At 46.9% G+C, this 27,812-nt stretch overlaps 1 protein-coding gene across 1 annotated transcript; it reads right to left on the minus strand.

The window, feature by feature from the left end:
- LOC124115948 (uncharacterized protein PB18E9.04c-like) lies at positions 1 to 27,812 on the minus strand. Its single transcript, XM_046477127.2, has 5 exons — positions 27,610 to 27,812; positions 8,417 to 8,644; positions 6,963 to 7,172; positions 5,679 to 5,861; positions 1 to 827 (listed from the first exon to the last, which is right to left on the minus strand). Exons 1-5 carry the CDS (start codon positions 27,701 to 27,703, stop codon positions 124 to 126), a joined length of 1,419 nt encoding a protein of 472 aa, XP_046333083.2. The 5' UTR covers positions 27,704 to 27,812; the 3' UTR covers positions 1 to 123.

Here is a 27,812-nt window from a genome sequence, read left to right on the forward strand (position 1 = left end):
TCTATGTTAAGGTATGGGAGTTACGATCGCCTTAGCGCTACGACTGACGTAAGTCTATGTTAAGGTATGGGAGTTACGATCGCCTTAGCGCTAAGATCGCTTTGTATAACGGTACCCACGTGATCAGTTTCTTCCTTGGCGCCCACACAAAAATCGAAACAGGCCTACTACATCAGGCAGTACAACTAAAGCAGAGACAAATGAAATTAAAAACATGCCAAAGAGGCCAATATATTGTTCGCTAGGTTTTACATTTTTTGCGCTTCGTTTACTTCGAATGTAACTTGAAGTATTTGTGGCTGAAAGGAGAAGCCTCTTCTTAATCTCGACATCCAGTTCTTCTAATAATGCACTAGTGTGTGGGAACAATATCTTGCATCGGCATAGACAAAATCTTTCTGCAACGACCGACGAACCAGGCGTAGATGCAGTCACAGAAGCCGTTGGGTGACCGGTTTGAAAATGGCTGTTCTCAAAGGTAGACAACTCTATGTTTGTAGTGTCGTCACGTGCCTGTGACATCATGTCCAGTAACTGCGGAGTTATTGGACTAGTGGTATAATGGGTTGAAGCGAAACTCGGTTGTATACTGGTTTCTGTGTCATCCAGCGTGTCTGTGATAGAGGGACTGTCGTGGTGTAGGAAGGATGTTTTTATACCTGTCGTGGGGACCTCAGTGTCAGCCAGGGGGTCCGTCTGCAATATCTCCGAAGTCGCTGAAGACACGTGTGAACTGACCGCTTGATCGTGTGTCGTCGTTGATGTCGAGTAAGATGACGTTAGGGGGGCGCTTGAAAACGTTGATGTTGGAGAATCGATGTACAAATCTGAAACACAGATTAACGCAATATGAAGACGCCTACTACCAAAACAGCATTGGAAAGTGACTTGAAACAGGATCATCAGGACTTAATGCATGTAACTGCGGTGCACCTGACTTGGCTGATGTGCCACACGAATCCTCTGTGTACACACAGCAGTGTGTCTCATTAACAACAAGGATCACATGTGGTCACCTCCACTGCTTCAGTCCACCATAAAAGCTGTGGCCCACAGAGGGATTCTCATCTCCATCACACCAGCAGTCATCCACAGTGGGATTCATATTTCCACCATTCAAGCAGTGGCCCACAGAGGGATTCTTATTTCCACCATTCAAGCAGTGGCCACAGAGGGATTCTTATTTCCACCATTCAAGCAGTGGCCACAGAGGGATTCTCATCTCCATCACACCAGCAGTCATCCACAGTGGGATTCATATTTCCACCATTCAAGCAGGGGCCACAGAGGGATTCTCATCTCCATCACACCAGCAGACATCCAAAGTGGGATTCTTATTTCCACCATTCAAGCAGTGGCCACAGAGGGATTCTCATCTCCCCCATACAAACAGTCACAGTGGGATTCTCATCTCCCCCATACAAACAGTCACAGTGGGATTCTCATCTCCACCATACAAACAGTCACTGTGGGATTCTCACCTCCACCATACAAGCAGGCACAGTGGGTTTCTCATCTCAACCATACAAGCTGTCCTAGAGGAATTCTCGTCAAAACGATTCAAGCAATCATCCAGTGGGATTCTTATCTCCAGCACAAAAGCAGGCACCCACAGTCGGATTTTCGTCTCCACCATACCAGCTGTCAAAGAGGAATTCTCGTCTACACGATTCTAGCAATCATCCAAAGGGGGATTCTCATCTCCACCACACAAGCAGTGGAACACAGTTAGATTCTCGCCTCCTCCATTCAAACAGCCACAGTGGGATTCTCGTCTCCACCATACAAGCAGTCACAGTCGGATTCTCGTCTCCACCATACAAGCTGTCACAGAGAAAATCTCGTCTCCACGATTCAAGAAATCATCCACAGTTGGATTCTCGTCTCCACCTTAAAAGCAGTCACAGTGGGATTCTCGTCTCCATCTTATAAGCAGTCACAGTTGGATTCTCGTCTCCACCTTACAAGCAGTCACAATGGGATTCTCGTCTCCGCCATACAAGCAGTCACAGTGGGATTCTCGTCTCCACCATATAAGCTGTCACAGAGAAAATCTCGTCTCCACGATTCAAGAAATCATCCACAGTGGGATTCTCGTCTCCACCTTACAAGCAGTCACAGTGGGATTCTCGTCTCCACCTTACAAGCAGTCACAGTGGGATTCTCGTCTCCACCTTACAAGCAGCCACAATGGGATTCTCGTCTCCACCATACAAGCAGTCACAGTGGGATTCTCGTCTCCACCATACAAGCTGTCACCGAGAAAATCTCACTTCACGATTCAAGAAATCATCCACAGTGGGATTCTCGTCTCCACCTTACAAGCAGTCACAGTGGGATTCTCGTCTCCATCATTCAAACAGTCACAATGGGATTCTCGTCTCCGCCATTCAAGCAGTCACAGTGGGATTCTCGTCTCCACCTTACAAGCAGTCACAGTGGGATTCTCGTCTCTACCATACAAGCAGTCACAGTGGGATTCTCGTCTCTACAATCCAAGCAGTCACAGTGGGATTCTCGTCTCCATCATTCAAGCAGTCACAGTGGGATTCTCATCTCTACCATACAAGCAGTCACAGTGTGATTCTCGTCTCCAATATTCAAGCAGTCACAGTGGGATTCTCATCTCCACCTTACAAGCAGTCACAATGGGATTCTCGTCTCCGCCATTCAAGCAGTCACAGTGGGATTCTCGTCTCCACCTTACAAGAAGTCACAGTGGGATTCTTGTCTCCACCATACAAGCAGTCACAGTGGGATTCTCGTCTCCACTATACAAGCAGTCACAGTGGGATTCTCGTCTCCATCATTCAAGCAGTCACAGTGGGATTCTCATCTCTACCATACAAGCAGTCACAGTGGGATTCTCTTCTCCAATATTCAATCAGTCACAGTGGGATTCTCGTCTCCACCTTATAAGCAGTAACAGTGAGATTCTCGTCTCCACCTTACAAGCAGTCACAGTTGGATTCTCGTCTCCGCCATACAAGCAGTCACAGTGGTATTCTCGTCTCCACCATATAAGCTGTCACAGAGAAATTCTCGTCTCCACGATTCAAGAAATCATCCACAGTGGGATTCTCATCTCTACCATACAAGCAGTCACAATAGGATTCTCATCTCTACCATACAAGCTGTCACAGTGGGATTCTCGTCTCCACCAGTCAAGCTGTCACAGTGGGATTCTCATCTCTACCATACAAGCAGTCACAATAGGATTCTCATCTCTACCATACAAGCTGTCACAGTGGGATTCTCGTCTCCACCAGTCAATCAGTCACAGTGGGATTCTCGTCTCCACCTTACAAGCAGTCACAGTGGGATTCTCATCTCTACCTTACAAGCAGTCACAATGGGATTCTCGTCTCCGCCATACAAGCAGTCACAGTGGTATTCTCGTCTCCACCATATAAGCTGTCACAGAGAAATTCTCGTCTCCACGATTCAAGAAATCACCCACAGTGGGATTCTCGTCTCCACCATACAAGCAGTCACAATGGGATTCTCCTCTTCACCATACAAGCAGTCACAATGGGATTCTCGTCTCCACCATACAAACAGTCACAGTGGGATTCTCGTCTCCACCATACAAGCAGTCACAGTGGGTTTCTCGTCTCCACCATACAAGCAGTCACAGTGGGATTCTCGTCTCCACCTTACCAGCAGTCACAGTGGGATTATCGTCTCCACTGTTCAAGCTATCACAATGGGATTCTCGTCTCCACCATACAAGCTGTCACAGTGGGATTCTCGTCTCCATCATTCAAGCAGTCACAGTGGGATTCTCATCTCTACCATACAAGCAGTCACAGTGGGATTCTCGTCTTCATCATTCAAGCAGTCACAATGGGATTCTGATCTCTACCATACAAGCAGTCACAATAGGATTCTCGTCTTCATCATTCAAGCAGTCCCAGTGGGATTCTCATCTCTACCACACAAGCAGACACAGTGGGATTCTCGTCTTCATCATTCAAGCAGTCATAATGGGATTCTGATCTCTACCATACAAGCAGTCACAATAGGATTCTCATCTCTACCATACAAGCAGTCACAGTGGGATTCTCGTCTCCATCATTCAAGCAGTCACAGTGGGATTCTCATCTCTACCATACAAGCAGTCACAGCGGGATTCTCGTCTTCCTCATTCAAGCAGTCCCAGTGGGATTCTCATCTCTACCATACAAGCTGTCACAGTGGGATTCTCGTCTCCACCAGTCAATCAGTCACAGTGGGATTCTCGTCTCCACCATTCAAGCAGTCCCAGTGGGATTCTCATCTCTACCATACAAGCTGTCACAGTGGGATTCTCGTCTCCACCAGTCAATCAGTCACAGTGGGATTCTCGTCTCCACCATTCAAGCAGTCACAGTGGGATTCTCGTCTCCACCATACAAGCTGTCACAGTGGGATTCTCGTCTCCACCATCCAAGCAGTCACAGTGGGATTCTCGTCTCCATCAATTAAGCAGTCACATTGGGATTCTCATCTCTACCATACAAGCAGTCACAGTGTGATTCTCGTCTCCAATATTCAAGCAGTCACAGTGGGATTCTCATCTCCACCTTACAGGCAGTCACAGTGGGATTCTCGTCTCCATCTTACAAGCAGTCACAATGGGATTCTGATCTCTACCATACAAGCAGTCACAATAGGATTCTCATCTCTACCATACAAGCTGTCACAGTGGGATTCTCGTCTCCATCATAGAAGCAGTTACCGTGGGATTCTCGTATCCACCATAGAAACTGTTATAGAGGAAATCTCGTCTACACGATTCAAGCAATCATCCATAGTGGGATTCTCATCTCCATCACAAAAGCAGTCACCCACAATGGGATTCTCATCTCACACCATTCAAACAGTCATCCACAGTGGGATTCGCATCTCCAGCATACATACAAGCAGTCACAGTGGGATTCTCATCTCCAGCACACAAGCAGAACCAATGTTTCAGTAGTCAATACCAGTCCCAAAGTTTCAGTAGTCAATACCAGTTCCAATGTTTCAGTAGTCAATACCAGTCCCAAAGTTTCAGTAGTCAATACCAGTTCCAATGTTTCAGTAGTCAATACCAGTCCCAAAGTTTCAGTAGTCAATACCAGTCCCAAAGTTTCAGTAGGATATACCAGTCCCAAAGTTTCAGTAGGCAATACCAGTTCCAAAGTTTCAGTAGGCAATACCAGTCCTATCGTCACTGTGTCGTCAACCAAGTCCTAACGGCCAAGTGTAGGAAACTAGAGACGTTGTATACAAGTGTGTGCGAATGATAGAAACGTCATACAATAGGGAAGTCCAACAATAGGGGAGGCGAATACTAGAGAGGTTGTACAATAGTGGGGACAGATACGAGATCGGCCGTACAATAGCCAAGATATATCGTACAAAAGAGAGGGCAGATATGATGTCGCACAATAAAATAGAAAGGTTGGATCCGGAAGAGGTCGGACAAAAGAGAATACGAAGACGAGAGGTTTGAAAATGGCTGCTCTCAAAGGTAGACAACTCTACGTATGTAGTGTCGTCACGTGCCTGTGACGTCATGTCCAGTAACTGCGGAGTTATTGGACTTGTGGTTTAATGGGTTGAAGCGAAACTCGGTTGTATACTGGTTTCTGTGCCATGCAGCGTGTGTGTGATAGAGGGACTGTCGTGATGTAGGAAGGATGTTTTTATACCTGTCGTGGGGACGTCAGTGTCAGCCAGGGGATCCGTCTGTAATATCTCCGAAGTTGCTGAAGACACGTGTGACCTGACCGCTTGATCATATGTCGTCGGTGATGTTGTGTACGATGACATTAGTAGGGAGCTTGAAAGTGTCGATGATAACGGTTCTGATGACGGAGAATTGGCGTACGAAGCTGAAACATAGATTCAACATAATTTGAAGGTAGATGAACATTTTGTCTGTGAGAGCACTGATACTGGAGAGGTCGCAGAATAGAGAGCACTGATATTAGACAGGTCGCAAAATAGAGAGCACTGATATTATAGAGGTAACAAAATAGATAGCACTGACACGAGAGAGGTCGCAATATAGAGAGCACTGATACTAGAGAGGTCGCAAAATGGAGAGGAAGGATACTAGAGGGTTCATACAATGGAATAAACTGATACTAGAGAGGTCGTACAGTTGTGATAAACGGGTACTATAGGCGTTACAAAGTAGAGAGGACGGATACTAAACAGGTCATACAATTGTGAGGACGGATGCTATAGAAGTCGTACAATGGTGAAGACGGATGCTATAGAGGTCATCAATAGTGAGGACGGATACTATAGAGGTCGTCAATAGTGAGGACGGATACGATTGAGGTCGTACAATAGAGGGACGGATGCTTTAGAGGTCATACAATAGTGAGGACTGATACTATAGAGGTCGTACAATAATGAGGACTGATCCTACAGAGGTCATCAATAGTGAGGACGGATGTTAAAATGGTCGCACAATAGTGAGGACGGATGCTACAGAGGTCGTACAATAGTGAGGACGGATGCTATAAAGGTCGTACAATAGTGAGGACGGATGCTATAAAGGTCGTACAATAGTGAGGACAGATACTACAGAGGTCGTACAATAGTGAGGACAGATACTATAGACGTCGTACAATAGTGAGGACGGATGCTACAGAGGTCGTACAATAGTGAGGACGGATGCTACAGAGGTCGTACAATAGTGTGGACGGATGCTATAGAGGTCGTACTATAGTGAGGACAGATACTATAGAGGTCGTACAATAGTGAGGACAGATACTATAGAGGTCGTACAATAGTGAGGACAGATACTATAGAGGTCGTACAATAGTGAGGACTGATACTATAGAGGTCATCAATAGTGAGGACGGATGTTAAAGAGGTCGCACAATAGTGAGGACTTGTGCTACAGAGGTCGTACAATAGTGAGGACAGATACAAGAAAGGTCGCAACAACGGAAAGGGGATACTAGGGAGGTTGCATATACCAAGAGCTCCATACACGGCCACCTCGCACAGTGTGAGGCGTTCAAACTCAGTCAGCTGAATCTTCAGATAGCGTCCTACAGGCCTGGAGTCACAGACGATGGACTTTGTCGTTGTGCCGTAGTGCCCGTTGTGGAAATAACACAGTTGGTAGTGCACGAGGCTGCCGGCATTTTGCCCAACGCTCACATTGAAATTGGCCAATCTTTGAGCTGGAACAGGATCGCAACAAAGAGATGAAATTCAAGAGATACCTTAGGTGTATGACAGACGGATCCGCGTTTTTGTAACATTGCTGCTTGAGGATGTGATGAATTCGGGTATTTGAGATCAATATTCTTAGAAGGTCAATACACAGACGTGACGGACAATGTTTCAAACCAGCTAACATGTCCTGTCTGTATAATTGTAAGAACAATACTCCTTGGTGGTCAACACAGTACAGGAAGACGCATTTATACTTGCATTGGATTTTACATTGTGAAGATATTGACTTTTCTCTAATCAATTCGTTCGCTACACAATCTGCCCAGGTACAAACTGGAGGAGACGGGTATAAGAGAGGTCTCCCAATAAAGGAGACAAAACAAGAGGGTTCCCACAATAGAAGAGACGAATCTTAGAAATTCGCACAATAGTGAGGACAGACACTGGAGAGGTCGCAAAATAGAGAGGACGGATACTAGAGTGGTCGCATAAATAAAAAAATGGATATTAGAAAGGTCTCACTGTGGAGGGGTACTATAGAGGTCGCACAATAGAGAAGGTTGATACAAGAAAGGACGGGTCGGGTACTACTCAGATCATGCAATAGAGAGGTTGGGCACTATAGAGGTCGCACGGCAGAGAAGACCGATACCAGAGATATCGTACTATAGAGAGGCGGATACAAGAAGGGTCTCCCAATAGAAAGGTGAGGTGAGGTAAGGTGAATTTGGTGAAATTGAGTTTAACGTCTCGTCCAAGATTATTGCACTTATATAGCGACGTGCATGCACTTGTGTGTGTGTGTGTGGCTGCTTGTACTAGTCCGGACTGATGCCGATTTATAGTGCTAGCCCACTGAGATACCATGCCGCAGTTTAACATGCCCCACTCAGACACAGTATACTGACTCCGAGCCGACCAGTCCTTGTTTTAGCCCTTAATGCCAACAACAAGTACCATCTTTTAACGTCTTTTGGGATGACGCGGCCGGGGATCGAACCCCGGACCTTCCGCTCTCCGGGCGGCCGCTCTACCACAAGCCCACGGAGGCGGTCTCACAATAGAAAGGACGGGTCGGGCACTACTCAGATCGTACAATAGGAGGTCGGACAGTATAGAGGTCGCAAAACAGAAAAGACCGATACTAGAGATGTCGTACAATAGAGAAGGCGGATACAAGAAAGGCCTCGCAGTAGAAAGGTTGGGTCGGGCACTATAGAAATCGCACAATAATGTACATCAGCCTCACCGCAACAGTCCACCCTGTTGGTGATCCTCACACTGTCCACCGCATAGTCCGCCCCGAGGTCCACCCGCCACCACGGCTGGAACTCGCCCGTGTCCAGCGTATGAGTGCAATTGTCACGGAACAGATGCTGCCCAGTGTTGCCGTCAACGCCAAGCCCAGGGACAAAGTTCCGCCATGTTGAACTCTGGGTTGTTGCTTTACCCAAGGCGATGTTGTCAGAGGCGTGTCCTGAAGAAGAAAGAGCACAAACATTACCTAAGTGTATGTATAGGTGGCTTTATTACTAAACACTGGCTTCCCGGGGAGGGGCCGGTGGGGGTGGCCTAGCGGGTAAAGAGTTCGCTAGACACACCGAAGACCCGGACTCGGATCCCTACATGAGTACAATGTGTGATGTGTGAACCCCATTTCTGGTTAAGTGGTGCATGTTGTATAAAAGGATTTTATGGATGAATGGTGTCTGTTTGTTGCAAAATACTGCCATGATTATATACTCTTCAAAAAAAGAAACTTGACACTGACTTTCAAAATGGAATATAATGCGATTGTTTCAAAATAGGACACAGAAACCAAAATTGAAACACTGTTTGAAGATCAATGTACACAATGTTCAAAACATTAATCGTGTCACCTAGACAGACACACGTACACGATACAGTTAATGTCACAGGGGCACAGACAATGTCAGTATCGTTTGTGCCACCACGTGCATCAATCACCACTTGACACCGACGACCCATAGATGCAATCAAGTTGTCAATAACACGCTGGGTCTGCTGCCATTCATGCTGAAGTGCATCAAGAAGCGCCGGAAGTGTTTGGGGCGGTGGATTCCTTCTGCGAACACGTCGATCCAACTCGTCCCACAGATGCTCAATCGGGGACAAATCTGGTGACCGGTAATGTCTGGATGTTGTTGTGCTGTAAGAAGTCCTGACAAACACGTGCAATATGCGGTCGGGCGTTGTCCTGCTGGAACTGTCCGCCATGAACGTTGACGTGAGGAAGAACGTAAGGCTGTAGGATCAAGTCTCTATAACGCACACCTGTCAATGCACCTGCCACATGCACGAGAGGCGTCCTACCACCGTGATGAATTCCGGCCCATACCATGACACTCCCGCCGCCAAATGGGACAACCTGCTGCACATTGTTGGGGGCGTAACGTTCACCCCGACGTCTGTAGACACGTGCGCGCCCATCAGCACGTGTGAGTAGGAAACGGGACTCGTCAGTAAACAGTACATTTCTCCACCTTGTACGTGCCCATCTAACCCTATGTTGGCACCAAAGCAGACGGTCCGCCAGATGACGTGGGGTCAATACATGACGTCCGCAAAAAGTCCAGCCTCCCTCAGTCTGTTGCGTACCGTTTGATCTGATATTCTGCGTACCCCAGGGATCTGTGTGGTTGTAGACGTGGCTGTGGTAGTGCGGTCTCGGAGGTGTCGCAGTCGGATGTATCGATCTTGCGCTTTGGTTGTCACCCTTGGTCTTCCTGACCTTGGTCTGTCGTCAACTCTGTTGGTGTTGTTGTATCGGGTCCACAGTGCGGAGATTGTCTGTCTGGTTACGCCAAAGTGCCTGGCCACTTCTTGCTGAGTTGCTCCAGCTTGTAATCTCCCAATGGCGTTGTTCCGTTGAGCTGCATTCAGTCTTGGCATTCTGTCACCACCTCTACTGCCGTTATAAGGACCGTATGAACAGCCGTTGATGTGGATTTTTATACCAATTCAGCAGGGGGGCCTGCATGCATAAATGCAGGATATATTTCAATATGATAAATAAAAGATTTATATTGTCATGACCTTTTGTAATATAAAAACATTTAAGAAAATTATATTGCTATAATTATTTTATATGATATCTTGTTATACTTGTACACATGCATGACATTTTAGCAGTCATTATCTGTTGCTGAACTGCATGTTATGTAAATAAAGATAAGTAACATAAAAAGGACAATAGTATTCTTTCATGTTTCGAGAATCAATTGGAGATTATATTATGCAGTCTAATTTATGTCTACAATCCAGTCCTATTTGTCAGGCAATATGTAAACTAGCGGGCAAAAGAAACGTCACCAAATAAATAATGGTCGTCAGTTTTCAACAAATTTGCCAAACAGCACGAAAACAGTTGGAAACACATAGCTGAAATGCAATTATTAATTAAATTTAACTTACCTATTCCCTGTGAACATGTGCACGTGCTTCTCGTGATTTGCGAGAAAAGTGAATTTAATCACTGAAAATTGCAAAATGTGCACAAAGTTACCCGTATGAAATTCTGGTATAAACCATGAGCAGGATTGTACTCTCTCATCACATAAACCGATTAAAACAACGAACATGCCTCGACTAACCGCAGAGCAGGGGGTGGGGGGGTGGGGAGGGGGGGGGGGGGGGGGGGGAGCCATCGGTATGTTGCAAATGGGAGCGACGCAGGAGCACGTTGCCAGGGCTGCTTCAAGTGCACCATCGCCAGACTTGTCACACGTCACAGGAAAACTGGCAGTTCTGCAGACTTGCGGAGGACTGGAAGACCCAAGGTCGCGACCCCACAGGAAGACCGGTATTAAGTCCAGAGAGTTGGTGCCAGCTCTTCAAGTCTGGTGGGCGGGTTCGAATCTACCGACGACGTGGTGAACGGACGGCATGTTTTTGCGTCCAAGAAGTGGAGCCTTATGGAGGTGGTAGTGTCATGGTCTGGGGTGGCATCTGCGGGGACCAGAAGACAGATCTGGTCATCACCGACGGAAATCTCACTGCATGTCATTACATTGATGAGGTTTTGCCGCCTGTGGTACTGCCTTTCCTGCAACGACACCCACGGACGCTGTTTCAGCAGGACAACGCCACCCCTCATACAGCTCGAGTCACTTGCCGCTTTCTGAACGCCAACAACGTGACCGTATTACAGTGGCCAGCCAGATCACCGGACCACCTCTGGGACCAACTTGGACGCAGGACTCGGAAACGTCAACAGCCGCCATTGACGAGGGGAGCCTTGGCAATTGCCCTGCAGGAAGAATGGCGTAGGATCCCTAATCAGGATGTGGGGAGACTCGTGTACTCAGTTCGACGTCGTGTTAGGGCCTGCATCGTTGCTGGAGGGGGTCACATCCGATACAAGGCCATGTGTGTAGCACGGGTCTTTAAAAGAAATCGACGTCGTTTCTGCGGGTGTGATCGAATACAGGACAATGCATCTGGCATGATAAACGTGTCGGCAGAACTTTAAGTACATGGTTTTTGATCTTGTCATTTTCAAATACCGTTTTGGAATAATTGTTTTTTTTTAATAATAAAACATCAACTTTTACTAAAATGTGCGTCTGTTTTGTTTCAGACCCGAAAATTGTTTGTTGGCGTTTCTTTTGCCCGTTAGTTTATATTGAATGAACAATTTAAGGACAAATATACCTTGCCTGAGTGAGTGAGTAATGTTTTACGCCGCTTTTACCAATATTCCAGCAATATCACGGCGGGGGACACCGGAAATGGGCTTCACACATTGTGCCCATGTCGGAATCGAACCCGGGTCGTCGGCATGACAAGCGAACGCTTTAACCACTAGGCTACCCAACCGCCTGAGTGAATAAGTCAATATGTGTAACTTATATCATTTCAAAAGGAGAGTTATTGCCCTTTGGAACAAAAAGATCGCCTATTTCATTGACGCGATAACTGATTGAAGTCGGGAACGTATCTTGTACACACAATACACTGGTGATTACTGTTACAAACACGTGTTTATATATTTAATATAAAAACAACCGTTTGACGTTGACGTCAGTGGTGACGCTACTCACATGTTCTCGAAAATTCAGTTTGTTCAAGTATCATATTTAGGTAATAAAATCCACCGTCTTGTAGTGTTTAATCCGTCCAGGTGAACATGGGACGAAGGAGGAGATCGGAGGCAGGGAGGAGGAGATCGGAGGCAGGGAGGAGGAGATCGGAGGCAGGGAGGAGATCGGAGGCACAGAGGAGGAGATCGGAGGCGCAAAGATAGCGAGAAAGCGGAATGTATTCCATTCTTTCAAAGCTATGGGCGTCAAGAGAATATGGTTTGGGGGAGACAGCCTTCCCAAGTAGCTGTGCTTCAATATCGTCATTTAAAGCTATTCTTTAGCAGAGGGATGGTGGTTTCAGATGGTGGTTTAATTCCAGGACTTGTTTCATTTGTTATTGAAACAATTGTGTTGTACCGTTAGTGCTGTTTCCAGGGGTAGATATTCCTGTTGATACATTAGTTCTCGGTGCTCGAGCCTACCGCCAGCTTGACCAATAGCCAAGGAGGTGAAGACAGAAGGTGGTAAGGAGAAAGGCACTTTACTCAGAACGTGTTATCCCAAATATAACATTTGTAAATGGCTATTGTATTCATTTGATATAGTTCTTCATGGGGGCTACAATACCGATTACCTCTCCCTTTTCTCCCAATAGCGATTGTCATGTCTCTCCCGGTTTGGGATGCGATCGTTCGGCCATCGCGTTTATCTGCGCTGCCCTGCTACCTCTATGGGGAACATCTCCAAAAACTCCCCTCTCAAAAATAACGTCGTCGAACATACGATGTCATCAAGTTGCGCGCGCACGTTCGAATCACAACAAATGACGTCAATGTGACAGGACAATGTGATATCGTGAAATAAACCACGCTGCGTTCTTCAATGTTTATTTGCAATTTATCGCGTAGCCATCTGATGTTTGGGAATACCCGATGGTTATAGTTGAATGAAAAGAGGTCTCTTTGCAGTGTACGTGTGTTCGGATTTCTGGTGGCGTGGATGACATGACGAGTGCTATTGATTCGGACCATGTCGGTGTTTTATAGCTTGATATTTAATCATGCCATGTAACAATGTCATGACAATAGACCTATAATATTAAAAAAACCATTTGATATATTTGAGGCTGTAAATGAAGCCTTATTTTGCCATAGCTTATCGGTATTGTATATTATCAACTATCGGCTGTAATCTGAACAAGGGGATAAATCAATAATAGGGGGTATTGTTGATTGATCCCCTTGTTCAGATTACAGCCGTTTAGATGTATGCATAAATCAAACAATGTATACGTGATATACGTCATTGTAACAAAGGATTTTTTGAATACAACTGACATTATGACACATGACTAAACCGCAAAATGCAACCCTCACTTGAACTTCAGTTCAACTTGTTAACGTACAATTTAAATATAACACCTTAATAGCAAAATCCACCAGTTGAAAATGAAAAACCGTGTATGAATAATCTGGAAACGATCCTTACCCTCGTTTGAAGTCAGCTTGTTGCCATGGAAACGCAGAAAAATCCTCCCTGAATAGCACAAGGCTCCAGTTCAGTGTGTGCCTGATGTGACAAGGAGGTCATGTGGAATGGAGTTTAACGTCGCGTCCAAGAGTATTGCACTTATATAGCGTGTGTGTGTGACTGCTTGTACTAGTCCGGACTGATGCCAGTGTGTGTGTGTGTGTGTGTGGCTGCTTGTACTAGTCAGGACTGATGCCAGTGTGTGTGTGTGTGTGTGTGGCTGCTTGTACTAGTCCGGACTGATGCCAGTGTGTGTGTGTGTGTGTGTGGCTGCTTGTACTAGTCCGGACTGATGCCAGTGTGTGTGTGTGTGTGTGTGTGTGTGTGTGTGTGTGGCTGCTTGTACTTGTCCGGACTCATGCCAAATTTATAGTGCTAGCTCACTGAGCCGACTAGTCCTTGATTTAGACCCTCAATGCCGAGCGCCAGACAGGGTGACAACAAGTATCATCTAATCACGTGTTTTTTTATGACGCGGCGGGGGATCGATCCCCGGACCTTCCGCTCCCCGAGCGGACGTTCTACCACTAGACCACAGAGGCAGTTGATGTGACTCGGAAGTTGCATGAAGAGATATTGCATGGTTTATGAGTGATGCTCCGGAAACGAGATGTGAAGGACGAACCACGTTTCTTCATCCCCTGCAAAACCTCATTTGGGCGTGGCATAATAAACACAAACCATTTCAGTAATTGTGTATGTACAGTAATGTCCTTTGGTATACAGCAAATACGTGTACGTATTAGTTTGCAATAATGGCGGTATAATTGGTCATTATACTCAAAACAAACAAGGATCCTTATTTTTCAGGCAACTATACTCAACAACAAAAGTTCCTGTGACAGCAATATTTTAGTGTATTTTAAACAAGTAAAGTTTGGTTTTCAATATTGTAGTACATGTATGGAATCAAGTCACAAAAACTCAGCTGCTACAGAAAAACATGCATTCCATGCAAAAGTTGACTTTTATGCAAGCCCCATGCATTTCACAACCCAAGAATGGGTATAAAAACATGAGCGTTAACGGGATTCCATATGCATTGTTTAGCAACGTGCTGACAACAACCACTCAGAAAAACAACACAATTACGCAATTATTCAACATTACGAAATGCCAGGTCTGTCCGAAAATGAGCGTCTGCGAGCCATTGGTATGCTTGAAGCAGGATCGAGTCAACGTAATGTTGCAAGACAATTTAACGTCCCGGAACACCATTTGGTGTTTATGGCAACGTTGGCAACAGACGAATGCAGTCAGAGACTATCCTCGGAGTGGCAGGCCACGCGTAACCAATAATCGACAAGACAACTGGATTCGAACAATACACCTACGAAATCGATTCCAGCCAGCAACAGTGACTGCAAGAAGCATCCCTGGCTTTCGACGAATATCTTCACAGACCGTACGTCGCCGCCTCAGATGTACAGGGATTGTCGCAAGAAGACTCATGTTGACAGGAAACCACCGTCAAGCACGTCTACGGTGGTGCAGACAGCGTCTACGCTGGACGGACATGCAGTGGGGACAAGTTCTATTCTCTGACGAGTCTCCTTTTCACCTCAGCGACAGCGATGAACGGATTCGAGTGTACCGACGTCGAGGTGAACGTTACGTGAATCATTGTGTCATGGAAGAAGATCGGTTCGGGGGCGGCAGCGTTATAGTATGGGGTGGGATTACAGAGGACCCGTTTGATAGTAGTAGAGGGAAATCTCAATGGACAGCGCTGCCGCGACGAGATCATCGGCCCTGTTGTTCTACCGTTTTTGCGTCGTCAGGGCCCAGGCATTACCTTTCAACATGACAACGCCCGGCCTCAAATTGCTCGACTTGTTCAGGATTCTCTTCAACAAAACAAGGTGAATGTCATCCCCTGGCCGGCTCGCTCCCCTGATCTCTCACCAATCGAGCACATGTGGGATGAGATGGATCGGCGCCTTCGACGTCAACCACGTGTTCCACAGACACTCCAGGAACTTCGAAACATGCTCCAGCAGATATGGACAGATATCCCACAGGACTTTGTGCGACGCCTGGTCCATTCCATGAGACGAAGATGTGTTGCTTGCATCGCAACCAGAGGTGGACACACACGCTATTGATTTGTAAATTGACATTTTGGCATGTTCATGTTTTTTATGAAATTTAGCTTTTTTTTAAGTCAGTATGGAAAATTAAACCATTTGAACACTTACAGGAGTCTTTTATCTGTTGCAAACCGAAATTGTTTCATATTTGGTAAAAAACATAACTTTGCATTAAATCTTATACAATGTCACAGGAACTTTTGTTGTTCAGTATATCTTATATGATACAACAATGACTACTCCCTTATTGTCATCTGTGTTTCATGGTCCTGTGTATTTGTTTACGTGTTGCTCAGAGGGGCAGTGGGGTAGCCTAGTTGTTAAAGCGTTCGCTTATCATGCTGAAAACCCAGGTTCGATTCCCGACATGGGTACGATGTGTGAAGCCTATTTCTGAACTATTTCTGGACTTTTGTATAAGTGGAGGTAGCACCAACCAGATTACCTGACAAAGGTTCCAATGTGGCTTTTATCGTTTCTTGGGTCATATTTAATCTAAGATTGGCTTATACACCCAGGTCTTATGTGGTAAGTGTATTACATGTTCATAATATGTACGTGACAGCGCAACAAGGGAGGAATGATCAGCGGAATTTCCCAAAATACAATATAATACATTGATTGATTGATCACTGTTAGCTTGCACTGCGGATTTGTTAAAAGTAAGTTGAAAACACGCAGACACGCAAAAGTTGCAAAATCGTAAATATTTGCCGATACAAAATTACAAATCCATACAGAATTGAAAACAACAATGAATCGATCATTTCTGCATGGGATTTATTTATGTGGAAAAAATGAGGTACTGCAGAAATTTGGTGAAAAGATGGAAAAATTGCAAAAACACAATCGCGTGAGAACCTGGCGCCGAAACACATCACAATAACATGCACGTGCAACATAACTTGCTGGGGTATATAAACAGTGGGGCTTCATGTGCATGCCATCACAATCGTACATCAAGAGAACGGCGGGCACATGCCACGATGGAAGCCCAACGCAACAACGCCGTCGGCCGCCTGCAAACAAGATAATCATCTTCAGCTGTAGCCAGGTTTTTTCACGTAGCACCCAGCACCATTACACGACTGTGGAACCGTTATGAGACACACGGGACAACACATGACCTTCCCAGATCCGGTGGACCACATATCACTACTAGAGCACAGGACAGAGTCATACCCTACGTCACTTACGTGGAACAACCACCTCCACAACCTCCTATTAGCCCCGAGAGTCAGGAACCTTTTACGCGCTGAAGGCATTGGCGTTAGACGACCAGGTATCATTTTGACGGACCTGTGACGTCAATGGTGTTAAGGTCACAGAGTTTGGCCACAACTGCGATGGGGACAAGTTTGGTTTCGCGACGAGTCACGTTTTATGCTTCGCCGTGCGGATGGTAGACGTCATGTTTGCAGGCGGAGCGGGGAACGTTATGCACGCATATGCATACAGGGAATTGACAGATATGGTGGTGGTAGTGTGATGATGTGGGCTGCCATCTCCTACACTGGTAGAACAGACGCATTACTCGGATGAGATTCCTCGCCCACACGATCTTTCTATTATGCAACAAGCGAACGTCATTTTATAATAGGACAACGCCCGACTGCACACCACAAAACTGACAACAGGAAACTTTTTTCAGGAATCACAACATGCAGGTCCTGCCATGGCCCTCCAGATCTCCAGATTTAAACCCAATCGAACATTAAGGGATGCACTGGATCAACGACTGCGAGCACGTCAGCAACAACCACAGACAGTGGCGCAATCACTGCAGGCAGATTGGGTTAACATTCTCCAGGCCACAATTCGGGATCTGATAGCTTCCATTGGACGACGATGCCAGTCGGTTTGGGGCTCTAATGGTGACATACAATATATTGAGCACAGAGGACCTTCATCTTAAAGTTGTACTGTTCCATGTCTTCAACTTGGAACACACGTCAATGACAATGATGATTGCCATCTATGGACTATTTACATGGTATTTAAAATAATACATCTAATATCAATTGTGGGGTACTTTTCGTGCAGTGCATATATTGTCTTTCTACTAATTGCGTTTGCTTTTTTGCTTTTGGCCAGGATCTTTAGTGATTGTCAGGCCTGGGAACAGTGGCCGGTATCATTGAAAATGTTTTATGGAGTTGTAAACATGCAGGTGTAACTGAGTTAAGAACCAGGACAGGAATACAGGGCGACAACGGCAGGAATACAGCACCACAAGGGCAGAAATACAGGTCCATCTGGGCAGGAATACAGGTCTTCCAGGGCAGGAATACAGGTCCACCAGGGCAGCAATACAGGTCCACCAGGGCAGGAATACAGGTCTTCCAGGGCAGGAATACATGTCGACAACGGCAGGAATACAGGCCGACAACGGCAGATATACATGTCGACCAGGGCAGATATACAGGTCCACCAGGGCTGGAATAGGGGTCTATCAGAACAGGAATACAATTCCACCAGGACAGGAATACAGGTCGACAACGACAGGAATACAGGTCGACCAGGACAGGAATGCAGGTCAACCAGGACAGGAATACAGGTAAAGCAGGACAGGAAAACAGGTCGACAACGGTTGGAATACAGGTCGACAACGGAAGAATACAGGTCGACAACGGCAGAAATACAGGTCCACCAGGGCAGGAATAGGGGTCAACCAGGGAAGGAATACAGGTATACCAGGGCAGGAATACACGCCGACTGGGGCAGAAATACAGGTCGACCAGGGCAGGAATACAAGTCGGCCGGGGCAAGAAATATAGGTGAACCAGGACAGGAATACAGGTCGGCCGGGGCAGATATACAGGTCTACAATGACAGGAATACAGGTCATTCAGGACAGGAATACAGGTCAACAAGGACAAGAATACAGGTCAGCCAGGACAGGAATACAGGTCAACCAGGACAAGAATACAGGTCTACAAGGGCAGGCATATAGGTCTACCAGGGCAGAAATACACGTTGACAACGGCGGGAATACACGTCGACAAGGACAGGAATACAGGTCAACCAGGACAGGAATACAGGTCAACCAGGATAGGAATACAGGTCAACCAGGACAGGAATACAGGTCAACCAGGACAGGAATACAGGTCAATCAGGATAGGAATACAGATCAACCAGGATAGGAATACACGTCGACAACGGCAGAAATACAGGCCGACTAGGGCAGAAATACAGGTCGGCCGGGGCAGGAAAACAGGTCTACCAGTACAGGAATACAGGTCTGCCAGGGCAGGAATACAGGTCGGCCGGGGCAAGAAATGCAGGTCTACCAGTACAGGAATACAGGTCGGCAAGGACAGGAGTACAGGTCAAGCAGGACAGATATAAAGGTCTACCAAGGCAGGAATATAGGTCTACCAAGGCAGGAATACACGTCGACAAGGACAGGAATACAGGTCAACCAGGACAGGAATACAGGTCAACCAGGAAAGGAATACAGGTCTACCAGGGCAGAAATACACGTCGACAACGGCAGAAATACAGGTCGGCCGGGGCAGGAAAACAGGTCTACCAGTACAGGAATACAGGTCTGCCAGGGCAGGAATACAGGTCTGCCAAGGCAGAAATACAGGTCGGCAAGGCCAAAAAAACAGGTCTACCAGTACAGGAATACAGGTCGGCAAGGGCAGGAATACAGGTCAACCAGGACAGAAATACAGGTCTACCAGGACAGGAATACAGGTCAACCAGGAAAGGAATACAGGTCAACCAGGACAGGGATACAGGTCAACAACGGCAGAAATACAGGTCTACCAGGACAGGAATACAGGTCAACCAGGAAAGGAATACAGGTCTACCAGGACAGGGATACAGGTCTACCAGGACAGGAATACAGGTCAACCAGGAAAGGAATACAGGTCTACCAGGACAGAAATACAGGTCTACCAGGACAGGAATACAGGTCAACCAGGAAAGGAATACAGGTCTACCAGGACAGGGATACAGGTCTACCAGGACAGGAATACAGGTCTACCAGGAAAGGAATACAGGTCTACCAGGACAGGGATACAGGTCTACCAGGACAGGAATACAGGTCAACCAGGAAAGGAATACAGGTCTACCAGGACAGAAATACAGGTCTACCAGGACAGGAATACAGGTCAACCAGGAAAGGAATACAGGTCTACCAGGACAGGGATACAGGTCAACCAGGGCAGGAATAAAGGTCAGACAGGGCAGTACTAAAGGTCTAGCAGGGCATGAATCCTGGTCGATCAGGACAGAAATACATGTCTAGCAGGGCAGAAATACATGTCAACCAGGTCAGGAATACAGGTCCACCAGGGTAGGAATATAGGTCGACCAGGGCAGGAATACAGGTCGGCCGGGGCAAGAAATACAGGTCTACCAGTACAGGAATACAGGTCGGCAAGGGCAGGAATACAGGTCAACCAGGACAGAAATACAGGTCTACCAGGACAGGAATATAGGTCTACCAGGGCAGGAATACACGTCGACAAGGACAGGAGTACAGGTCAACCAGGACAGGAATACAGGTCAACCAGGAAAGGAATACAGGTCTACCAGGGCAGAAATTCACGTCGACAACGGCAGAAATACAGGCCGACTAGGGCAGAAATACAGGTCGACCAGGGCAGATATACAGGTCTACCAGGGCTGGAATACGGGTCTATCACGACAGGAATACAGTTCCACCAGGACAGGAATATACGTCGACAACGGCAGGAATAAAGGACGACAACGGCAGAAATACAGGCCGAAAAGGGCAGAAATACAGGTCGACCAGAACAGAAATACAGGTCAACAAGGACAGGAATACAGGTCAACCAGGATAGGAATATACGTCGACAAAGACAGGAATACAGGCCGACAACGGCAGGAATACAGGTCGACAACGGCAGGAATACAGGTCGACAACGGCAGGAATACAGGTCGGCAACGGCAGGAATACAGGTCGACAACGGCAGGAATACAGGTCGACAACGGCAGGAATACAGGTCGACAACGGCAGGAATACAGGTCGACAACGGCAGAAATACAGACCGACTAGGGCAGAAATACAGGTCGACCAGGGCAGAAATACAGGTCGGCCGGGATAGGAAAACAGGTCTACCAGTACAGGACTACAGGTCTGCCAGGGCAGGAATACAGGTCGGCCGGGGCAAGAAATACAGGTCTACCAGTACAGGAATACAGGTCGGCAAGGCAGGAATATAGGTCTACCAGGGCAGGAATACACGTCGACAAGGACAGGAATATAGGTCTACCAGGGCAGGAATACAGGTCAACCAGGAAAGGAATACATGTCTACCAGGGCTGAGATACAGGTCGACCAGGACAGGAATACAGATCAACCAGGAAAGGAATACAGGTCTACCAGGGCAGAATACGGCAGAAATACAGGCCGACTAGGGCAGAAATACAGGACGACCAGGGCAGATATACAGGTCAACAAGAACAGGAATACAGGTCAACCAGGATAGGAATACAGGTCTACCAGGATAGGAATACAGGTCTACCAGGGCAGAAATACACGTCGACAACGGCAGAAATACAGGCCGACTAGGGCAGAAATACAGGTCGACCAGGGCAGATATACAGGTCTACCAGGGCTGGAATACACGTCGACAACGGCAGAAATACAGGTCAACAAGGACAGGGATACAGGTCAACCAGGATAGGAATATACGTCGACAAAGACAGGAATACAGGCCGACAAGGACAGGAATACAGGTCTACCAGGGCAGAAATACACGTCGACAACGGCAGAAATACAGGCCGACTAGGGCAGAAATACAGGTCGGCCGGGGCAGGAAAACAGGTCTACCAGTACAGGAATACAGGTCTGCCAGGGCAGGAATACAGGTCTGCCAAGGCAGGAATACAGGTCGGCAACGGCAGGAATACAGGTCGACAACGGCAGGAATACAGGTCAACCAGGACAGAAATACAGGTCTACCAAGGCAGGAATACAGGTCAACCAGGACAGAAATACAGGTCTACCAAGGCAGGAATATAGGTCTACCACGGCAGGAATACACGTCGACAAGGACAGGAATACAGGTCAACCAGGACAGAAATACAGGTCAACAAGGACAGGAATACAGGTCAACCAGGATAGGAATATACGTCGACAAAGACAGGAATACAGGCCGACAACGGCAGGAATACAGGTCGACAACGGCAGGAATACAGGTCGACAACGGCAGGAATACAGGTCGGCAACGGCAGGAATACAGGTCGACAACGGCAGGAATACAGGACGACAACGGCAGGAATACAGGTCGACAACTGCAGGAATACAGGTCGACAACGGCAGGAATACAGGTCGGCAACGGCAGGAATACAGGTCGGCAACGGCAGGAATACAGGTCAACCAGGACAGAATTACAGGTCTACCAAGGCAGGAATACAGGTCAACCAGGACAGAAATACAGGTCTACCAAGGCAGGAATATAGGTCTACCACGGCAGGAATACAGGTCAACCAGGAAAGGAATACATGTCTACCAGGGCTGAGATACAGGTCGACCAGGACAGGAATACAGATCAACCAGGAAAGGAATACAGGTCTACCAGGGCAGAATACGGCAGAAATACAGGCCGACTAGGGCAGAAATACAGGTCGACCAGGGCAGATATACAGGTCAACAAGAACAGGAATACAGGTCAACCAGGATAGGAATACAGGTCTACCAGGATAGGAATACAGGTCTACCAGGGCAGAAATACACGTCGACAACGGCAGAAATACAGGCCGACTAGGGCAGAAATACAGGTCGACCAGGGCAGATATACAGGTCTACCAGGGCTGGAATACACGTCGACAACGGCAGAAATACAGGTCAACAAGGACAGGGATACAGGTCTACCAAGGCAGGAATACAGGTAAACCAGGACAGAAATACAGGTCTACCAAGGCAGGAATATAGGTCTACCACGGCAGGAATACACGTCGACAAGGACAGGAATACAGGTTAACCAGGACAGAAATACAGGTCAGCCAGGACAGGAATACAGGTCTACCAGGGCAGAAATACAGGTCTACAACGGCAGAAGTACAGACCGACTAGGGCAGAAATACAGGTCGACCAGGGCAGAAATACAGGTCGGGCGGGATAGGAAAACAGGTCTACCAGTACAGGACTACAGGTCTGCCAGGGCAGGAATACAGGTCGGCCGGGGGAAGAAATACAGGTCTACCAGTACAGGAATACAGGTCGGCAAGGCAGGAATATAGGTCTACCAGGGCAGGAATACACGTCGACAAGGACAGGAATATAGGTCTACCAGGGCAGGAATACAGGTCAACCAGGAAAGGAATACATGTCTACCAGGGCTGAGATACAGGTCGACCAGGACAGGAATACAGATCAACCAGGAAAGGAATACAGGTCTACCAGGGCAGAATACGGCAGAAATACAGGCCGACTAGGGCAGAAATACAGGTCGACCAGGGCAGATATACAGGTCAACAAGAACAGGAATACAGGTCAACCAGGATAGGAATACAGGTCTACCAGGATAGGAATACAGGTCTACCAGGGCAGAAATACACGTCGACAACGGCAGAAATACAGGCCGACTAGGGCAGAAATACAGGTCGACCAGGGCAGATATACAGGTCTACCAGGGCTGGAATACACGTCGACAACGGCAGAAATACAGGTCAACAAGGACAGGGATACAGGTCTACCAAGGCAGGAATACAGGTAAACCAGGACAGAAATACAGGTCTACCAAGGCAGGAATATAGGTCTACCACGGCAGGAATACACGTCGACAAGGACAGGAATACAGGTCAACCAGGACAGAAATACAGGTCAGCCAGGACAGGAATACAGGTCTACCAGGGCAGAAATACAGGTCTACAACGGCAGAAGTACAGACCGACTAGGGCAGAAATACAGGTCGACCAGGGCAGAAATACAGGTCGGGCGGGATAGGAAAACAGGTCTACCAGTACAGGACTACAGGTCTGCCAGGGCAGGAATACAGGTCGGCCGGGGCAAGAAATACAGGTCTACCAGTACAGGAATACAGGTCGGCAAGGCAGGAATATAGGTCTACCAGGGCAGGAATACACGTCGACAAGGACAGGAATATAGGTCTACCAGGGCAGGAATACAGGTCAACCAGGAAAGGAATACATGTCTACCAGGGCTGAGATACAGGTCGACCAGGACAGGAATACAGATCAACCAGGAAAGGAATACAGGTCTACCAGGGCAGAATACGGCAGAAATACAGGCCGACTAGGGCAGAAATACAGGTCGACCAGGGCAGATATACAGGTCAACAAGAACAGGAATACAGGTCAACCAGGATAGGAATACAGGTCTACCAGGATAGGAATACAGGTCTACCAGGGCAGAAATACACGTCGACAACGGCAGAAATACAGGCCGACTAGGGCAGAAATACAGGTCGACCAGGGCAGATATACAGGTCTACCAGGGCTGGAATACACGTCGACAACGGCAGAAATACAGGTCAACAAGGACAGGGATACAGGTCAACCAGGATAGGAATATACGTCGACAAAGACAGGAATACAGGCCGACAAGGACAGGAATACAGGTCTACCAGGGCAGAAATACACGTCGACAACGGCAGAAATACAGGCCGACTAGGGCAGAAATACAGGTCGGCCGGGGCAGGAAAACAGGTCTACCAGTACAGGAATACAGGTCTGCCAGGGCAGGAATACAGGTCTGCCAAGGCAGGAATACAGGTCGGCCGGGGCAAGAAATACAGGTCTACCAGTACAGGAATACAGGTCTGCCAGGGCAGGAATACAGGTCGGTCGGGGCAAGAAATACAGGTCTACCAGTACAGGAATACAGGTCAACCAGGACAGGAATACAGGTCAACCAGGAAAGGAATACAGGTCTCCAAGTACAGGAATACAGGTCGACAAGGGCAGGAATACAGGTCAACCAGCACAGAAATACAGGTCAACCAGGACAGAAATACAGGTCAACCAGGACAGGAATACAGATCAACCAGGAAAGGAATACAGGTCTACCAGTACAGGAATACAGGTCGGCAAGGGCAGGAGTACAGGTCAACCAGGACAGAAATACAGGTCTACCAAGGCAGGAATACAGGTCAACCAGGACAGAAATACAGGTCTACCAGGACAGGAATACAGGTCAACCAGGAAAGGAATACAGGTCTACCAGGACAGGAATACAGGTCTACCAGGACAGGAATACAGGTCAACCAGGACAGAAATACAGGTCTACCAGGACAGGAATACAGGTCAACCAGGAAAGGAATACAGGTCTACCAGGACAGGGATACAGGTCAACCAGGAAAGGAATACAGGTCTACCAGGACAGGAATACAGGTCAACCAGGAAAGGAATACAGGTCTACCAGGACAGGGATACAGGTCAACCAGGAAAGGAATACAGGTCTACCAGGACAGGGATACAGGTCAACCAGGGCAGGAATAAAGGTCAGACAGGGCAGTACTAAAGGTCTAGCAGGGCATGAATCCTGGTCGATCAGGACAGAAATACGTGTCTAGCAGGGCAGAAATACATGTCAACCAGGTCAGGAATACAGGTCTACCAAGGTAGGAATATAGGTCGACCAGGGCAGGAATACGGGTCAACCAATAACGTTCAATGAACAGATACCTCAATAGTTATATGGCTGTGCCTTGTCACCACCTTTGTGCAACTGATGAACAACCCAATCACCCATTGCTCTGGACACTGCCTTTCTTCCAAAACTTTATTGAATACAACTAATAGATAACGCAGGAAGCTCATTACTAAAAATATCACTAAGTGACACTTACCCGAGTGACGGGGCAAAGTATATATATATATATATCGCGAGACACGTGGAATATCCTATTTATTATATACATTGTGTGTAGTTGTCGACCGTAAAAGTCAATTATGTCATTACAAATGTAAAACCTACGAAACATGCAGAGACGTTTCACCACCAATATAAATGCGACTTAAAAAGTAGTTTCATGTTTGCAAAATCTTTACAACATAAAATTATTGATCATATACAAGGAAGGTTTCTCGGCAGGATAAAGCAAACGGATAAAAACGATATATATATCATACCCATGTAGGGACTACTTTCAGTGTATACAACAAACATGGCGTCGTCTTTGTGATCCGGCGATCGAGTCCGAATTAACAATCGGGAATCTGGAGAAACTACTGGCATAATTCCTATCATTGTCGAAAGTTTAGTATAATATACTGAAAAAAGTGTCTACCTGTGACGTAGCTAAGGCATTTTACGAGTTTTGGCACATTTTGAGATATGAATTGCGAAACAATTTTGCGACGACACTAGCCAAGCGGAATCACTTTCCATATCTGTGCTCGTAGATCTCTGTGGCTTGTAACCTTTCCACAAATTGAAACAGTTGGATTTGGCCGAAAATATGTCAGAATAGTTCCCTTGATTCGTTTTGTCGCCGTGTGTCCTACTGACAGCACTTCGTAAAGTTATGACTGGACTGACAAACAGATTAGGGTTAGAGTAGCCTCCCTTTGATAAAGGGCAGTAACTCTATCGGGCAGACCAATGGATTGTCGCGAAAGGCAAGTAGAAAGCAATTGCTGTTTTGCCTATATGTAGTTTGTTGGAACTATATTGAATGTTGTCACTGTCCGACTGATACGGCACTTACCTTCGGACGTCATATATATTAGTGCGCACATTCAAGGAAACTCGCAATATTTTAGGTAATTTTTCTTAGAGATGGGAAGAGATCTTTCGAGCTTAGAATTGAAGAATGACATTATATGACAAAAAGGTTATCACGCTTGCCAAGGATCTCTAAATTCAATGCTTATTCCTAATACAAGATATATCATTCATTTGGATATGATTATATACAAAATCAAAATCAACAACAACTATTTTTGAAATCTACGAGACCTCTGTTGGGATACGAATAGTGTGAGTGAGTTGGGTTTAACGCCGCTTTTAACAGTGTTCCAGTTATTTCGCGGCGTGTCGGCTTAATGTTGGAGGAAAGCCCGAAGTGATGCAGATCTCCGACGTTTACCACTTCGGTGAAACCGACGAGCACGGGTATGGTGCTGACAAACCTAGTAACATAATCGGCGCGAACCGGGATTCGAACCAATAATCAAAGGTTTCTGGCGTGCCCAAGGGACGCAACTCTGTACAGAGAATCGCGGCACCTTAGACGACTGGTCCCCGTGCCCCCCAAAACGAACAGAGTAGTAGTATGAAACATTTTCAAGAGAATAACAAACCGCTAGAAGCGATATTAACGCCATAAATAACCATCTGTCATTATTTTGCCACGTCAATGTGGAACGTGAAAAGAGAAGTGAACAGCCTGTGTTTGGACGGAGACAATAGGATACTCGCATCAACAGCCAAGAGCATGCTACCCTCGCATCAACAGCCGAGAGCATGCTACCCTAGCATCAACGACAGAGAGCATAGGACACTGACATCAACAGCAGAGAGCATGCTTCCCTCGCATCAACAGCCGAGAGCATGCTACCCTCGCATCAACAGCCGAGAGCATGTTACCCTCGCACCAACAGCCGAGAGCATGCTACCCTAGCATCAACAGCCGAGAGCATACGACACTGACATCAACAGCAGAGAGCATATTGCACTCGCTTCAACAACCGTATACGCTGCCTTGCAGTGGGGGTAAAAACAGCATTAAAAAAAAAGATAACTTATTACATATTAAGGCAAAATGAAAAGTAGCAAATTCGTAAGAATTGTCATGGATGTCAAAAATGTTTCAATTTACAACTATTTGTACCTTGAGTTAGCACTGTTCCAATGACGGCCGCTACGAGGGCAACGTTATCCAGCAACATGATGTCAGGACGAGCGTCAAGCACAAGCGGCAGCATACACACCTTGGTCTTCGACCTAACCAGACACCGGAACTCTCCGCCGGGAAACACACCAAGCAAAGTCAGCGGCGTATGTGAGGAACGAACGAATCAGCGCATCTCATGC

Source organism: Haliotis rufescens, unplaced genomic scaffold (genome assembly GCF_023055435.1).
Source record: "Haliotis rufescens isolate VD_foot unplaced genomic scaffold, xgHalRufe1.0.p SCAF_56, whole genome shotgun sequence".
NCBI classification, from domain to species: Eukaryota; Metazoa; Mollusca; class Gastropoda; order Lepetellida; family Haliotidae; genus Haliotis; species Haliotis rufescens.

Excerpts from the sequence above, each read along its gene's own strand:
- LOC124115948 (XM_046477127.2), bottom strand. The coding sequence starts at position 27,703 with ATGCTGCCGCTTGTGCTTGACGCTCGTCCTGACATCATGTTGCTGGAT. Across the intron at positions 7,173-8,416 it reads CAACAGGGTGGACTGTTGCG|CTCAAAGATTGGCCAATTTC; the intron begins GTGAGGCTGATG and ends ATCCTGTTCCAG. Across the intron at positions 5,862-6,962 it reads GGCCGTGTATGGAGCTCTTG|CTTCGTACGCCAATTCTCCG; the intron begins GTATATGCAACC and ends TCTATGTTTCAG.